At 35.0% G+C, this 18,200-nt stretch overlaps 1 protein-coding gene across 4 annotated transcripts in view; it reads left to right on the top strand.

Moving 5' to 3' along the window:
• The window catches only part of LOC118528854 (ribosomal protein S6 kinase alpha-6), a 201,712-nt gene that overhangs the window by 89,817 nt on the left and 93,695 nt on the right, over positions 1-18,200 (top strand). For 3 of the 4 annotated variants that reach the window (XM_078065436.1, XM_078065437.1, XM_078065438.1), the window contains exons 4-6: positions 1,034-1,115; positions 1,773-1,853; positions 3,320-3,399. In XM_078065436.1, coding sequence (XP_077921562.1) covers positions 1,034-1,115; positions 1,773-1,853; positions 3,320-3,399 — 243 coding nt within the window. Of the gene's footprint in view, positions 1-1,033; positions 1,116-1,772; positions 1,854-3,319; positions 3,400-18,200 lie in introns of those variants that run through there. The other variant, XM_078065439.1, reaches the window with a different exon arrangement.

Consider the following 18,200-nt stretch of genomic DNA (forward strand, 5'->3'; position numbering starts at 1 on the left):
GTAATTGCTCTGTTCAAGTTTTCTACTTCTTGTTTTAGTTTTTGTAACTTATATGTTTCTAGGAACTTACCCATTTCTTCCAGATTGTCCAATTTGTTGGCAAAGTTTTTCATAATATTCTGTTATAATTGTTTATATTTCTGTGGTGTTGGTTGTTATTTCTCCTCTGTCATTTGTGATTTTTTTTTTTACTTGGGTCTTTTCTCTTCTCTTTTAGATAAGTCTGGCTAGAGGTTTATCAATTTTATTAATTTTTCAAGGAAGCAGCTCCTGGTTTCATTGATCTGTTCTACTGTGTTGTTGTTGTTGTTTTAGTTTCTGTAGCATTTATTTCACAGCAGTGAGCAAATTTTACTAATTTTTAAAAATGAAACAGCCCTTTACTAATAAATAACTCCTATAAAAGTTTAATCTATTCATATTTATTTTCATAACTGAAGCTTTTTAAAAACCACTTTTAATGAGTCATAATCTTAGTTTGAAAATATGAGGTAGTATTACTCAAGTTTTCTCAGTAATCTTAAAGAGTTTAATTTGTTTACTGTGATACTTTACCATCTTGATTGTTCAACCTGGCAGACAGGTATAATTGCCTCTGATTTCTTACTAGAAAATAAAATGCCTGGTACCTTCTAAAATGGACAAATAAGGAAGTAGAAATGAAGGTATCAAATTAGCAGTCATCACAATTCTTTGGTCTTTATTAAGGCAAGAAAAAGGTGCGTGGTTCTTAAAAGTAGTTCCCTTAGATCAAATTGCCTTTCATTATGTTGCTTATTTCATACATCACAAACTTCTTGAAGTCATGACCATGTCATCTATTTTAAAAATTTTCTTTCCTTACAGTAGTATGTATGATAGTGTGATTTACTAAATGAATGAAATTGAGGAAAAGTTAACTAAGAGTATAATTTATAGAGAAAAGTATATCTTTATAAAATTAGAGGAAATGCATGGACATATATGTGTGCTAATGTGTATAGCAAGAATGTCTTGAAATATGAATTTCACTTAAAAAAAAATCCTCTGTTAGGTTTTTCTTGTTCGAAAGAAGACTGGTCCTGATGCTGGGCAGCTCTATGCAATGAAGGTGTTAAAAAAGGCTTCTTTAAAAGGTAGAAAATTACAAAGCTTATTAAGATAGAATTTGATAAAGCTTGTTTTAAGAAATATGCTGTGTATTGTTTGTATAAGTTGAGTAGACTCAGATTCCTTTAAACATTAGTAAGTTTTCTAGCCTGTAAGTGATATTTCTAGGTTTGATATTGGCATATGCTCTAATTTAGTTAGACTGTACCCTGGTAAAAATTTAATTGTATAAAAAGTGACGCATTTTATTTAATATAAAGTGGACTTATTTTAGTAAGCTATATTCTTTTAAGATTCTTATTTTTTTTTCTGTTTCATCTTTGTTGATTTTGCATATTGAAAAAGCACAACCACCTGGATACACTTACACCATCTTCTAGGCTTTGATAGCAGTAACACTGTGCTCAGTTTTAATCATTGAACTCATTTGAAAATTGGAGACCAATACATAATAAATATATATTATCCAAATACCTACTTAATGTCACTTTAATCCATCTAGATCTAAACTGAATTTGTTGGCTTTCTAAGAATATGGTAATTACTGTCTAGAAATATATAGATTGCAAATTTAAGCACTTACACACTTATATTTTCATATTTTTGTTTGGTGAATTATTGATGGATCTCTACTGAAATTTTATATAGAAGAGTAATATATTCTACCTTTCTATAATTTTTAGTTCGAGACAGAGTTCGGACAAAGATGGAAAGGGATATACTGGTGGAAGTAAATCATCCATTTATTGTCAAATTACACTATGGTATGTCATGTTTGTTTGTTTTAATTTATGGAATTAGAGAATTAAGATTTCCCTTCAAACAATAACATAACAGGAAATAAATACTTCAAAATTATTTAATACATTCAACTATGTAAAATATATTTATCTGAAATAAGAATAAGAATCAATATCCAATTTTGAATTGTATTTTCTTTATCTGTTGGTTAATTTGTCTAAGGTAATAAGATAGTGTCTTCTGATTACTTGTCTGGTAGTATTTCTTTACTCCGCTAGGCTGTACCTTTAATGATCTGAGGCTATAAACTGTGATAATTTATTCAAAACATCTGATGTTTGGATGTGTTCCTCTTACATGTTCATAATGAGCTTATTAATTTATTTCCTAGCTGTATTGAAGAGGACCATGTAGTTATATTAGTCCATTTGAGTTATTCTTTCTTTTATTTGGGGGAAGAGGAATACCAAAAAGAAGCAGTAAATATAATGGAAAGAACATGAGTTTGGAGTCACACAGTGCTGAGTTTGAATCATGGCTCCATTGATAATTTATGGATACATGAGATTGTGCAGTTTGGCTTTCCTGGAGAATTCAAAGATATATACATCATTAAATCACTGATATAGTCTCTGATATCACTAAGTTTTCAAGATTTAAAAAAGTAGCAGCTATTGATTTTATTCTTAGGAAATTTTGAAAAATAATGCATTAAAGTATATACTAAATTATTTTAAAAAATCCTCAAAAAATTCACACCCATTATTCTTTCACTCCTTGTTATCCTAAATGGAAAATAGTAATATCTAAAGTCCCACTTCCTTGAATCACCAGGAGTACATTACATTAATCAGTAAATACCAATTGGTGCAAAATGCTCTATTGAATGAAGTAGGCTCTAGAGGTGAAACAATCTCTGACTCAAAAAACTTCTAATCTATTGGAACGCAGACATGTAAACAAATTAATTGTACAAATAAAAATGGAGTAAGTGCCATAAGAGAGACATAAATAAGGAACAGTGAGATCTCAAAAGTAGTAGCAAGTAATTCTTTTGGAGAAGAGGGTAAGGATGCTATGAAATTGTGAAAAGAGAGAAATCCTTAATAGAGGAAAGCTTGATGGAGGAGGTGGCATTTTTGTTGAGCTTGAAAGAATTAGTAGATTTTCAGTAGGTAGGGAGGTGGAGTTCAAGCAGTTTGGAGTAGAGCATGATGCACCATAAATCAGGACAACAATGGCGGTAGAAGTTTCTGTGTAAAACCACATGTAAAGTTGATTATGTTCTAGGAAGGGATTTATAGCTATTTCAGCACTAAGTTCAATTTTGAGATAGTTATCCATTGGACCATGTGAATAAATGCTTAATTCCTTTATAGTGTTTAATGATAAAACTCTAAACATATATATTAATTAAAAATTATACTAAGGTCGTTAAGGCTTTAAGATTCTGTTAATGTTCTGTTACTACATTCTAATTTATAATTAGCCTTTCAGACTGAAGGGAAGCTCTATTTAATACTGGATTTTCTCAGGGGAGGAGATGTCTTCACAAGATTATCCAAAGAGGTAGGTATCTGTAAATTTTTACTATATTTTATTGAAACAAAACTAAGAAAAATCATTTGTGTTCTGCTGATTAATTTTTTTCTATAGAAATTTTAAATAATTCTTCTGTTTATTTCACTGCATAGTATTTAGTTGATGTGCCAGTTAATGGCATTTTCTGTCTGCCTGTCATTTAGATCTCCTCAGTGTGCTACTCATTATTCCTTTAGGCACAAGATCAATATAAATAACTGGATGAAGTAGTAGGGGCAAGCCTAGGATTTTGGCTACTCAAGCTACCAAAATGCCTCTGGGAGTAGTGTTTAATTTATTCTGCAACAACTTTATGAAGGTATAACTGACATACAATGAATTACACATATTAGAGTACATACTTTGATAAAATTTGACATTTGTATATACCTGTGAAACCATCATCACAATCAAGATAATAAGCTTATCCGTCATCCCCAACCATTTTCTTGTGCCCCTTTGTAATGCCTCCCTTCCACCCTGCCCCTACTGAATCTGCTTTCTGTCATTGTTTGGTTTACATTTTCTAGGACTTTATATAAATGGAATCTTATAGTATCTATTCTTTTTTGTCTGGCTTATTTAACTCAGAATAATTATTTTGAGACTTAGCCGTGGTGTTGTATGTATCAGTGGTTCATTCACTTTTATTGCTGAATAGTATTCCACTGTATGGATACACCACCATTTGTTTATGCATTAACTTATTGATGGATATTTGGGTTATTTGCAGTTTTTGGATATTACTAATAAAGTTGCTACAAACATTCATGCACAAATAACTGTATGGACATATGTTTTCATTTTCATGGTTATGTTTTCATTTTTCATGATTAAATACTTAGGAGTATAATGTACTGGACTATTTGATAGGTATATGTTTTAACTTATTTTAAAGACCCTATCAAATTGTTTTCTAAGGTAGGATTATAATTTTTATCTTCCCACCAGCAGTGTATGAGAGTTTCAGTTGCTCCACATCCTTTCCAGCCCTTAATATGGTCAGTAGTCTTGTTTTGATTTTGGACATAAGTGTCTAGTGGCACCTTATTGTGGTTTTGAATTGCATAATCCTAATGACTAATGATGTTGAGCATCTCCTCATGTACTTATTTGGCATCTATTTATCTTCTTTGATAAAATGTCTGTTTAAATATTTGGCTCATTTTTTATTAAACTGTATGTTTTCTGAGTTTTGAGAGTATATATTTTGGATGGTAAGTCCTTTATCATATATGTTGTTTGCAAATACTTTCTCCTAGTCTGTGGTTTGTCTTTTCATTCTCTTTAATAGTCTTTCAAAAGCAGAAGTTCTTTTTTTTTTTTTTTTTTTTTTTTTTAAAGATTCTATTTATTTATTTGACAGATAGAGACATAGCGAGAGAGGGAACACAAGCAGGGGGAGTGGGAGAGGGGGAAGCAGGCTTCCCGCTGAGCAGGGAGCCCGATGCGGGGCTCAATCCCAGGACTCTGGGATCATGACCTGAGCTGAAGGCAGACGCTTAACGACTGAGCCACCCAGGCGCCCCCAAAAGCAGAAGTTCTTAATTTTGATGAATTCCAACTTAGAATTTTTTCTTTTATGAATTTGGTGTCCTATTTAAAGAATATTTGCCTAATCTCAGGTCACATAGATATTCTATATTTTCTAGACATTTTGTAATTTTAGGTTTTACATTTAAGTATATAATCCATTTTGAGTTTATTTTAGTGTATGGTGAGAGGTATGTGTTGAAGTCCTTTTCTTTTTTCTTTTTTTTTTTTTTTTGCATATACATATCCCAGTGTTCTAGCATTGTGATTAAAAAAGTCTATGCTTTCTTCACTGAATTACCTTGCATTTTTGTTGGAAATCTATTGACCATATATGTGAAGGTCTATTTTTGGACATTTTATTTTGTTCAATGATCTATTTGTTTATCTTTATTTCACTACTTGTTTTCTTAATTACTATACCCTTAATTACTATACTATATGTCTTAAAGTAAGGTAGTACAAATCCTTGAGCTTTGCTCTTCTTTTTCTTTTTTTTTTTTTTAAGATTTTATTTATTTATTTATTTGACAGAGAGAGGGAACACAAGCAGGGGGAGTGGGAGAGCGAGAAGCCTGCTTCCCGCTGAGCAGGGAGCCCAATGCGGGGCTCCATCGCAGGACCCTGAGATCATGACCTGAGCTGAAGGCAGAGGCTTAATGACTGAACCACCCAGGCGCCCCTTTGCTCTTCTTTTTCAAAGTTCTTTTGCCTCTTCTGGGTCCTTTGTATTTCCATATCAATTTTTAAATTAGCCTTTCACTTTCTACAAAAAAGCTTGCTGGGATTTTGATTGGGATTTCATTGAATCTATAGGTCAATTTGCAGATAATCGACATTTTCACAATATTGAATCTTCAATTCATGAATATGATTTTTTCTCCAGTTTTTGAGTCTCCTTTAATTTCTCTCAGCAGTGTCTTGTCATTTTCAGTGTATCGGTCTTCCACATTTTTTATCGGATTTATCTCTGAGTATTTCCTTTTTTAAAATGATGTAAATGGAATTGCTTTCTTATTAATTTCATTTTCAGGTTGGATGGAAATACAGTTGATTTTTTTTTTTTTTTTTTGCATATTGAACTTGTATCCCAGAATTTAACTGAACTTACTTATTACACCTAATGGCTTTTTTTTTTTTTTTGGTAGATTCCATAGAATTTTCTATTTATAACCTACAAACAAGGATTTTTTACTTTTTTTTCCTTTATAGACATCACTTATTTCTTTTATTTGTCTTTGTTGCACTGTCTTGACCCTCCAGTTCAGTGTTCTATAGAATTGGTAAGAGCAGACATTCTTGCCTTATCACAGGGGAAAAACATCATTTTAGCATGAATTACAAAGTTCAGTATAGGTCTTTTTACATGTTCTTTATCTGGTTGTGAAAGTTCTCTTCTGTTACTAGTTTGTTGAATTTTTATCAGGTATGTACATTAGATTTTGTAATATTCTTTCAGTGCAATTATTGAGATACTGTGTTTTTTCTTCTTTAATCTTTTAATAGGTAAATTAAATTGATTGATTGTCAAATGTTGAAGCAGTCTTGCCTATGGATGAATCCCCCATGTAGACATGGTGTATTATGTTTTTTGCATATTGGTGGATGATATTTCCTAAATGTTTTTTCAGAATTTTTACATTTATTTTTGTGAGAGATATTTGATTATAGATTTCTTGTATTTTTTATGTCTAGTTTTAATGCCATAGCAATTCTGGTTTTATAGAATGAGTTGGGTAGTGTTTTCTCCTGTTCAATTTTCTAGAAGAATTCATTGTAAAATTGTCATTAAATGGTTGGTAGAATTCACCAGTGAAGCTATCTGGGCCTGAAGTTTTTTTAATAGAAAGGCATTTTAACTACAAATTCAATTTATTTAAGAGACTTGGAGGTATTCAGTTTATCTTTTATTTTTTGAGTGAGCTTTGGTATTTTGTGTCTTTTAAGGAATTTAACCATTTTAGTAAATTTATCAAATTCATTGACATGAAATTGTTCATAATAGTCCTTTACTATCTTTTTATAGCAGTGGAATCATTAGTGATATTTGTATCATTCCTGATGTTGGTATTTTGTATCTTCTCTCTTTTTTATTTTTTATTTCCCCCACCCATCAACCATCCTCCCACAGGCAGCCACCACTCTGTTCTCTATATCCATGACTTTTATTTTATTTATTTGTTTTATTTTTTAGATTACACATATAAGTGAGATAATATGGTATTTGTCATTCTCTGACTTATTTCACTTAGCATAACACATTCAGGGGCCACTCATTTTGTTACAAATGGCAAGATTTCCTTCTTTTATATGGCTAAATAATATTCCATTGTATATCTATGCTATATTTTCTTTATCCATTCATACATCAGTGGACACTTACATAATTTCCATATATGGCTATTGTAAATAATGCTGCAGTGAACATAGGGGTAGACATATCTTTTCAAATTAGTGTTTTTGTTTCCCTTGGATAAATATTTAGTCCTGGAATTCCTAAATCATATGGTAGTTCTATTTTTAACTTTTTGAGAAAACTTCATATACTGTTTTGCATACTAGCTGTACCAATTTACATCGCTAACAACAGTGCACAGGTGTTCCATTTTCTCCACATCCTCCTCAACACTTATTGTTTCTTGTCTTTTTGATGATAGCCTTTCTAACAGGTATGAGGTGATAACTCATCATGGGTTTGATTTGTATTTCCCTGATGATTAGTGATATCTCCTTTGAAAATATGTCTATTCAGATCCTCTGCTCTTTTTTTTTTTTTTTTTTTTTTTTTAATTGAATTGTTTGGTTGTTTTTCGTGATGAGTTGCAGGAGTTCTTTATATATTTTGGATAGTAACACCTTATCAGATCTGTGACTTGCAAATGTTTTCTTCCATTTCATACATTGCCTTTTCATTGCATTGATGTTTTTCTTTGCTGTGCAGAGACTTTTTTTTTTAAGATTTTATGTATTTATTTGACAGAGAGAGACACACAGTGAGAGAGGGAACATAAGCAGGGGGAGTGGGAGAGGGAGAAGCAGGCTTCCGGCTGAGCAGGAGTCCAATGCGGGGCTCAGTCCCAGGACCCTGGGACCATGACCTGAGCCGAAGGCAGGCACTTAATGACTGAGCCACCCAGGTGCCCCGAGACTTTTTAGTTTGATGTAGTCCCACTTGTTTATTTTTTTATTGTTACCTTTGCTTTTGGAGTCAGTTAAAAAAAAAAAAAAATCAAGACTGATGTCAAGGAGTTTACTTCCTAAGTTTTCTTCTAGGAGTTTTATGGTCTCAGGTCCTATATTTAACTCTTTAATCCATTTTGAGTTAATTTTTGTGTATGGTATAGGATAATAGTCTAGTTTGATTCTTTTTATGTGGCTGTCCAGTTTTCCCAACTTCATTTATTAAAGAGACTATCTTTCCCCCCTTGTATTTACTTATCTGTTCTGTCATAAAATAATTGACCATATATGCGTGGGTTAATTTCTAGGCTCTTTATTCTGTTCTCTGGAGGTGTATGTCTGTTTTTATGCCAATACTGTACTGTTTTGATTACTATAGCTTTGAAATATAGTTTCAAATCAGGGAGCTTGATAACTACAACTTTTATTTTTTCTTTTTCAAGACTGCTTTGGCTATTTGCAGTCTTTTATGATTCCAAACAGATTTTTGAATTGTTCATTCTATTTTTTTTAATAATGCCATTGGAATTTTGGTAGGGATTACATTGAATTTGTACATTTTTTGGTAATATGGACATTTTAACAACATTAATTCTTCCAATCTGTAAGTTTGGAATATCTCTCCATTTATTTGTGTTTTCTTCAGTTTTTTTCATCAGTGTTTTATAGTTTTGAATGTACAGATTTTTCACTTCTTTGGTTAAGTTTATACTAGATATTTTATTCTTTTTTTATTCTAAAGTTTTTATTATGTTCAATTAGCCAACATATAATACATCATTAGTTTTTGATGTAGTGTTCAACAATTCATTAGTTGTGTATATAATGTAAATGGATAGTTTTCTTAATTTATTTTTCTGATAGTTCATTATTAGTTTATAAAAATGCAGCAGATTTTTCCATGTTGATTTTATACCTTGCAAGGTTACTGACTTTGTTGATTAGTTCTAACACTTTTTTCTAATGGAGTCTTCTGTGTTTTCTATATACAAAATGATAGTGTATGCAAGTAATGACAGTTTTACTTCTTTCCAATTTGGATGCCGTTTTATTTCCTTTTCAAGCCTAATTGCTCTGGCTAGGATTTCTAATACATATGTGGAATAAAAGTGGAGATAGTGGACATCCTTATCTTGTTCCTGATCTTAGAAAGCTTTTCACTGTTGAGTATGATGTTAGCTGTGGACTTATTATGTTGAGGTATGTTCCCTATACACCAACTTTTTTTATTAAGATTTTATTTATTTATTTGACAGAGAGAGACACAGTGAGAGAGGGAACACAGCAGGGGGAGTGGGAGAGGGAGAAGCAGGCTTCCTGCTGAGCAGGGAGCCCGATGCGGGGCTGGATCCCAGGACCCTGGGATCATGACCTGAGCTGAAGGCAGACGCTTAATGACTGAGCCACCAAGGCGCCCCTACACCAACGTTTTTGAGAGGTTTTACCTAAATGGATGTTGAATTTTGTCAGATGCATTTTGTGCATCTAGTGACATGACCATATAATTTTTATCTTTTATGCTGTTAATGTGGTGTATCATGTTGTTTGATTTGTGGAAGTGGAATCATTGTTATATTCCTGTAATAAATCCCACTTGATCATGATACGCAATAATTTTAATGTATTTTTGAATTTGTTTGCTAATATTTTGTTGAGAATTTTTGTATCTGTGTTTATCAGGAATATCTATGTTTTTATTTTTCTTCCTTTTGATTTTTTTAGTGTCCTTGTATGGTTTTGTTACCAGGATAATGCTGACATCATGAAATGATTTTGGAAACTTTGCCTCCACTTTAATTTTTTGAAATAGTTCTAGGATACGTATTATCTCTTCTTTAAAAGGTTGGTAGAATTCATCTGTGAAGGTGTCTGGCTTTTGTTGAGATTTTTTTTTTTTTTTTATAAAAGATACAATTTTATTTCTACTAATTGGTTAGTTCAGATTTTCTCTTTCTTCTTGATCCAGGCTTGGATTATGATAGGATTCCAGGAATTTACCATTCCTTCTAGGTAGTCCAATCTTCTGGCTTATAATTATTCATAGCAGCCTCTTATAATGTTCCATATTTCTTTGTTAACAGTTGTAATACCTCCTTCATTTCCTTTTTTTGTTTTTGTTTTGTTTTCTGTTCTTGCATTTTTTAAATTTTATTATATTTAAATTCAATTAATTATCATGTAGTGTATCATTAGTTTCAGAGGTAGAGTTCAGTAATTCATCAGTTGCCTGTAACACCCAGTGCTCATTATATCACATGCCCTCCTTAATGCCCATCACTCAGTTACCCTGTCCCCCCACCCACATGCCCTCTAGCAACCCTCAGTTTGTTTCCTAGAGTTGAATCTCTTAATGCTTTATCTCCCTCTCTGATTTCATCTTATTTTACTTTTCCCTCCCTTCCAGTATGATCCTCTGTTTTATTTCATAAATTCCACATATGAGTGAAATCATATGAAAATTGTGTTTCTCTGATTGATTTATTTTGCTTAGCATAATACCCTCTACTTCCATCCATGTTGTTGCAAATGGCGAGAATTCATTTTTGATGGCTTGAATTCATTTTTGATTATATATATATATATATATATATATATATATATAATGGAATATATATAGGTGTGTGTGTGTGTGTGTGTGTATATATATATATATATATATATATATATATATATATATATCTTCTTTATCCATTCATCTGTTGAGAGACATCTGGGCTCTTTCCATAGTTGGCTATTGTGGACATTGCTGCTGTAAACATTGGGGTGCACGTGCCCCTTCGGATCACTACATTTGTATCCTTTGGGTAAGTACCTAGTAGTGCATTTGCTGGGTTATATGCTAGCTCTATTTTTAACTATTTGAGGAACCTCCATACTGTTTACCAGAGTGGCGGTACTAGCTGCATTCCCACCAACAGTGTAAGGGGTTCCCCTTTCTCCACATCCTCGCCAACATCTGTCATTTCCTGACTTGTTAATTTTAGACATTCTGACCAGTGTGAGGTGGTATCTCATTGTGGTTTTGATTTGTATTCCCCTGAAGCCAAGTGATGTGGAGCATTTTTTCATGTGTTTGTTGGCCATTTGTATGTCTTCTTTGGAGAAATGTCCAAGTCTTCTGCCCGTTTCTTGACAGGATTCTTTGTTTTTTGGGTGTTGAGTTTGATAAGTTCTTTTACATGTCAGATACTAGCCCATTACCTGATGAGATATTTCAAATATTTTCTCCCATTCCGTGGATTACCTTTTAGTTTTGTTGGCTGTTTCCTTTGCTGTGCAGAAGCTTTTTATCTTGATGAAGTCCCAATATTTCATTTTTGCTTTTGTTTCCCTTGCCTTTGGAGATGTGTCTAGCAAGAAGTTGCTGTGGCTGAGGTCGAAGAGGTTGCTGCCTATGTTCTCCTCTAGAATCTTGATGGATTCCTGTCTCAAATTTAGGTCTTTCATCCATTTTGAGTTTATTTTTGTGTATGGTGTAAGATAATGGTCCAGGTTCATTCTTCTACATGTGGCTGTCCAATTTTCCCATCACCATTTGTTGAAGAGACTGTTTTTTTTCCATTGCATATTCTTTCCTGCTTTTTCAAAGTTTAGTTATCCATAGAGTTGAGGGTCCATTTCTGGGCTCTCTATTCTGTTCCATTGATCTATGTGTCTGTTTTTGTGCCAGTACCATACTGTCTTGATGATTACAGCTTTGTAATATATAGCTTGATGTCTGGCACTGTGATGCCACCAGCTTTGATTTTCTTTTTCAACATTCCTCTGTCTATTTGGGGTGTTTTGTGGTTCCATACAGATTTTAGCATTTTTTTCCAGCTCTGTGAAAAATGTAGTTGGTATATTTTTATTTAAATTCAATTAGCCAACATACAGTACATCATTATTTTCAGATGTAATGTTGAATAATTCATCAGTTGCATATAACACCCAGTGCTTATCACATCACATGCCCTCTTTAATGCCTATCACCCAGTTTGTCAATGGTATTTTGGTACGGATTGCATTGAATGTGTAGATTGCTCTGGGTAGCATAGACATTTTAAAAATATTTATTCTTCCAATCCATGAGCATGGAATGTTTTTCCATTTCTTTGTGTTTTCCTAAATTTCTTTCACAAGTGTTCTATAATTTCAGAGTATGGATTCTTTACTTCTTTGGTTAGCTTTATTCCTAGGTATCTTATGGTGTTTGGTGCAATTGTAAATAGGATAGATTCCTTAATTTCTATTTATTGTTAGTGTATAGAAATGCAACTAATTTCTGTGCATTGATTTTATGTCCTACCACTTTTCTGAATTTGTGTATGAGATCTAGCAATTTTTAGGTTGACTCTTGAGTGTTCCACAGAGTATCATGTCATCTGTGAAGAGTGACGTTTTGACTTCCTCTTTGCCACTGTGGATGATTTTATTTCTTTTTGTTGTCTGATTGCTGAGGATAGGACTTCTAGTACTACGTTGAACAACAGTGCTGAGAGTGGACATCATTGTCATGTTCCTGCCCTTAGGGGAAAGGTATCAGTTTTTCCCTGTTGAGAATGATATTTATTGTGGGCTTTTTGTAGATGGCTTTTATGATATTGAGGTATGTTCCATCTATCCCTACATTGTGGAGAGTTTTAATCTAAAAAGGATGCTGTATTTCATCAAATGCTATTTCTTTTTTTTTTTTTTTTTTTAAGATTTTATTTATTTATTTGACAGAAAGAGACACAGCGAGAGAGGGAATACAAGCAGGGGGAATGGGAGAGGGAGAAGCAGGCTTCCCGCGGAGCAGGGAGCCTGATGCGGGGCTCGATCCCAGGACTCTGGGATCATGACCTGAGCCGAAGGCAGACGCTTAACGACTGAGCCACCCAGGCGCCCCTCAAATGCTATTTCTGCATCAATTGAGAGGATTATATAGCTCCTGTCCTTTCTTTTATTAATGTGATGTATCATGTTGATTGATTTGTGAATGTTGAATGTGAATGTGAATAAATAAACCCAAACTTTTTTTTGATAAATCTGGCTAGGAGTTTATCAATCTTATTAACTATTTCAAATAACTAGCTCCTAGTTTCATTGATCTGTTCTACTTTTCTCGTTGATGAATCAAATGATCAACCAAATCTCATTGATTTCTGCTCTAATCTTTCTTATTTATCTTCTCTGGCTTGGTTTAGGCTTTGTTTGCTGTGCTTTTTCCATTTCCTTTAGATGTGACAGTAGCTTGTGTATTTGAGATCTTTCTCGTTTCTTGAGAAAGGCCTGTATTGCTCTATACTTCCCTCTTAGGACCACCTTCTCTGCATCCCAAAGGTCCTGAACTCTTGTGTTTTCATTTTCATTTACTCCCATGAATTTTTTAAATTCTTCTTTAATTTCCTGTTGACTCATTCATTGTTAAGTTGATGCTTTTAACCTCCATGTATTTGTGTTCCTTCCAAATTTTCTCTTGTGATTGAGTTCAAGTTTTAAAGCATTGTGGTCTGAAAATATGCAGGGAATAATCCCAAACTTTTGGTACTGGTTGAGTACTGATTTGTGACCAAGTATGTGATCTATTCTGGAGAATGTTCCATGTGCACTTGAGAAGAATATGTATTCTGTTTCTTTAGGACAAAATGCTCTGCATATATTTGTGACGTCCATCTGGTCCAGTGTGTTATTTAAAGCCCTTGTTTCCTTATTGGTCTTCTGCTTAGATGATCTGTGTTGTTGTGAGTGGGGTGTTAAAGTCCCCTACTATTATTGTACTATTATCAATGTGTTTCTTTAATTTTGTTATTAATTGTTTTATTTAATTGGCTGTTCATAAGTTAGGGGCATAAATATTTAGAATTGTTAGAGCTTCTTGTTGGATTGAACCTTTAATTATTATATAGTATCCCTCTTCATCTCTCATTACAGTCTTTGGTTTAAAATCTATTTTGTCTGATAGAAGGATTGCCTCCCCAGCTTTCTTTTGATGTCCATCAGTATGAGAAATGGTTGTCCACCCCCTCACTTTCGATCTGGAGGTGTTTTTAGGTCTAAAATGAGTCTCTTGTAGACAGCATATCAATGGGTCTTCCTTTTTTATCCAATCTAATACCTTGTGTCTTTTGATTGGAGCATTTATCCCATATATATTCAGAGTAATTATTGAAAGATGTGAATTTAGTGCCATTGTATTACCCGTAAAGTCACTGTTTCTGTAGATTGTCTCTGTTCCTTTCTAGTCTTTGTTACTTTTGGGTTCTCTCTTCACTTACAGTATCCCCTTTAATATTTTTTGAAGTGCTTGTTTAGTGATCACAAATTCTTTTAGTTTTTGTTTGTCCTGGAAACTCCTTATCTCTCCATCCATTCTGAATGACAGCCTTCCTGGATAAAGTATCTTGCCTGCATATTTTTCTCACTTAGCACCTTGAATATATCATGCCAGTCTTTCTGGCCTGCCAGGTCTCTGTGGGCAGGTCTGCTTCCAGCCTTATGTGTCTACCCTTTTAGGTTAAGGACCTCCTGTCTCTGGCTTCATTCAGGATTTTCTCTTTATCTCTGAATTTGAAAGCTTCACTATTATTTGTCAGGGATTATATGTTTCCCTATTTTTATTGATTTTGATGGGGGTTTTCTGTGCCCCCTGATCTTGAATGCTTGTTTCCTTCCCCAGATTAGGGAAGTTCTCAGCTGTAATTTGTTCAAGTAAACCTTCTGTCCTTTTCTCTCTTTCCTCATTTTCTGGGACACCTATTTTTCAAATATTATTGTGCTTTATGGTATCACTGATTTCTCAGAGTTGCCTCTCATAATTAAGTCATTGTTTTTCTCTCTTTTTCTCAGCCTTACTTTCTTCATTTTGTCTTCTGTATCACTGACTCTCTCTTCTGCTTAATTTACCCTATCAGTTAGAACCTCCATTTTTGACTGCATCTCAGAATAGCATTTTTAATTTCAGCCTGATTAGATTTTAGTTCTTTTATTTCTACAATAAGGGATTCTCTAGTGTCTTTTATGCTTTTTTCTAGCCCAGCTAGTATCTTTATAATCATTGTTTTGATTTCTATTTCTGACATCTTACTTACATCCATATTGATTAAATCTGTGGCAGAGAGTACTACCTCTGGTTCTTTCTTTCGCTATACACTTCTCCTCCTAGTCATTTTGTACACAAAAGATAGGAAAGAAAGAGAAGGGAAAAAAAGAAACAGAAAAGAAAAAGAAAAGCAGCAGTGACAGAAATAATAATATAAAGAACAACAAGAATATCTTCAGGAAGTGATCCTGGTGTATGCTGTGTACACTCTACTGTTGTGTTTTGGCTGCTCTTCCCCACTGGTCTTTCCTCTACAGAGTTCCTCCTTGCTTGTAATAGGGAGTGTTTGGTCCTTTAAGTAGGTATGCTTTGAATTGTTTGTGAAATTATGCCAGAAGCTGATGTTTTGGAGCTTTCTTTAATCAGTAGACTTGGTAGATGCAGGGGTTTGTGTTGGTCTTCTGACGGAGAGGCCTGCTGTGCTGGCACACAAGCTGACTTGCCCTCCTAAAGATGCTCCTGACAGGTCAGGGGGGTGGGGTTTATTGTAGGGGACTCCAGCCTCCACTAGAGTGTCTGTGTTTCTCTGAGGAGTCTGACTCTGCTGGTGGGTGAGAGGAGAAAAGGATGGTATAGGAGGTAGAATATGGCATCACCTCTCCCTCTTGTCCCTGGGGAGTGGAACTCCTGGCAGCTGCTGCTCAGGAGGCCCTCTTAGAAAAGCCAACAATCTCCTGTGAGCTGGTACCTCCTCAGTTCCCTGCCCTAACCTGTGTGTGTTGTTGGCACACCCAGAGCCATAGAGCTCCTGTATTTTATCTCTGGCCGGTGGCTGGGATTCAAAACTCCAAGTTTTAAATGGCCTGGTGATATGCGTGCCCACTCCCGTCCCCTGGCTGGGAGGCTCAGGGCGTGCCCAGCACTATCCTGTCCCTGAAAAGCCTTCGCACCGGCTGTCTCTGCATGCGCAGAGGCTTGAGTTTATTGTAATGCTCACTGATAAACTTGAGCCAGGTTATCAGCCATCTGCACTTGACTCAGTCCCCTACTCCTCTTTGTCACATAGAAGCCGTTGCAGAGGCTTGAATCTATTGTGGCAAAAAGCTGCAAGGTTATCTACATTCTGCTCAAGTCTCTGTGCTCTCATCAGTTAGTCTCAGAAAAGCAGCTGTTTGGCGTGCACACAGAGTTTTGAGTCTGTGTGCTCACAACATAAAATTAAGAGGCTTTCTGCCCTCTGCACACCCTTCTAAACCCACTGCTGAGCTCCACTCAAGAGCTCCACAGCTGTCCCTTTTTCTCTGGAGTGGACAAATATGCTCCTCCAAATGCCCTTCTGGAAGGGGAGCAATCTCTCCCTGAGCAACCCAGGGATCCACTCACCACAGCTTTTTGTGTGGTTACAAACCACTGCGATCTTTGCAACTTTCTCCCTGCTCCTGACTTTGCTCCAGGAACTGCACTTCCTCCCCTTCCCAGCCACACAGCTTCCCAATCCCCCAATTCAGGTCTCCGAACCTCATCTCTGCCAAATTTTCTCACTCTAGCTGTGCAGATTGTTTCTGTACTCCTCAGATCCTCTTCTTAATTGTTCAAAATAGTTGAAGGTTGATCTAGTTGTATTCAAAGGATGAGGCAAGTTCAGCGTTCCCCTACTAATACTACTCTGCCCTCTTGGAACTCCCCTCACTCCTTCATTTCTGATTTTATTTATTTGAGCCATTTTTCTTTATTTCCTGGTGAGTCAAGCTAAAGGGTGTCAATTTGGGGCACCTGGGTGGCTCAGTCTTTGAAGCAACTGCCTTTGGCTCAGGTCATGATCCCAGGTCTCCTGGGATCGAGCCCTGCATCAGGCTCCCTCCTCAGTGGGGAGCCTGCTTCTCCCTCTCCTGCTCCCCCTGCTACTGTGCTCTCTCTCTCTCTTTCTCTCTTCCTCTCTCTGTCAAATAAATAAATAAAATCTTTTAAAAAAATAAGTGTGTCAATTTGGTTTATCCTGTCATTGCAAATAGCAGGATTTCATTCTTTCTTATGACTGAATAATATTCCATTGTACAAATATATACCGTATCTTCTTTATCCACTCATCTATTGACGGACACTAGGGCTGCTTCAATAATTTGACTATTGTAAATAATGCTACATAGGGGTGCAGTATCCCTATGAATTAGTGGTTTTTATTTTGTTTGTTTTTGTTTTTTGTGTAAATAACCAGTGTTGCGATTACTGGATCATAGGATATATCTATTTTTAACTTTTTGAGGAGCCTCCATACTGTTTTCAAAGTGGATCCACCAATTCACATTCCTACCAATAGTACATGAGGGTTCCTTTTAATCCACATCTTAACCAACACTTGTTGTTTCTTGTTTTTGATTTTAGCCAATCTGACAGGAGTGATATGATATCTCATTGTTTTAATTTGCATTTCCCTGATGAGTGATTTTGAACAGATTTTCATGTGTCTATCTGTCTATTGGCCATCTGTATGTCTTTTCTGGAGAAATGTCTGTTCATGTATTCAGCCTATTTTTTAATTAGATTATTTGTTGGGTTGAGTTGTATCAATTCTTTTTGATAAGCTGTTTTTGAAATTCCAGTTAGTTAACATACAATGTAATATTAGATTAATGTGTACAATATGGTGATTCAAAATTTCCATATAACACCCCAAACTCCTCAAGCTAAGTGCCCTCCTTAATCCCCATCAACTATTTAACCCATCTCCCCCAGCTACCTCCTCTCTGGTAACCATCAATTTTTTCTCTAGAGTTAAGAGTTTGTTTCTTGTGGGCGCCTGGGTGGCTCAGTCGTTAAGCGTCTGCCTTCGGCTCAGGTCATGGTCCCAGGGTCCTGGGATCAAGCCCCCCATCAGGCTCCCTGCTCTGCGGGAAGCCTGCTTCTCCCTCTCCCAAACCCCCTGCTTGTGTTCCCTCCCTCGCTATGTCTCTGTCAAATAAATAAAATCTTTAAAAAAAAAAGAATTTGTTTCTTGGATTGCCTCTCTCTCTCTTTTTTTTCCCCTTTGATTGTTGGTTTTGTTTTTTATATCCATATATCTATGAAATCACAT

The sequence above is a fragment of the Halichoerus grypus genome, chromosome X, assembly GCF_964656455.1.
Source record: "Halichoerus grypus chromosome X, mHalGry1.hap1.1, whole genome shotgun sequence".
NCBI classification, from domain to species: Eukaryota; Metazoa; Chordata; class Mammalia; order Carnivora; family Phocidae; genus Halichoerus; species Halichoerus grypus.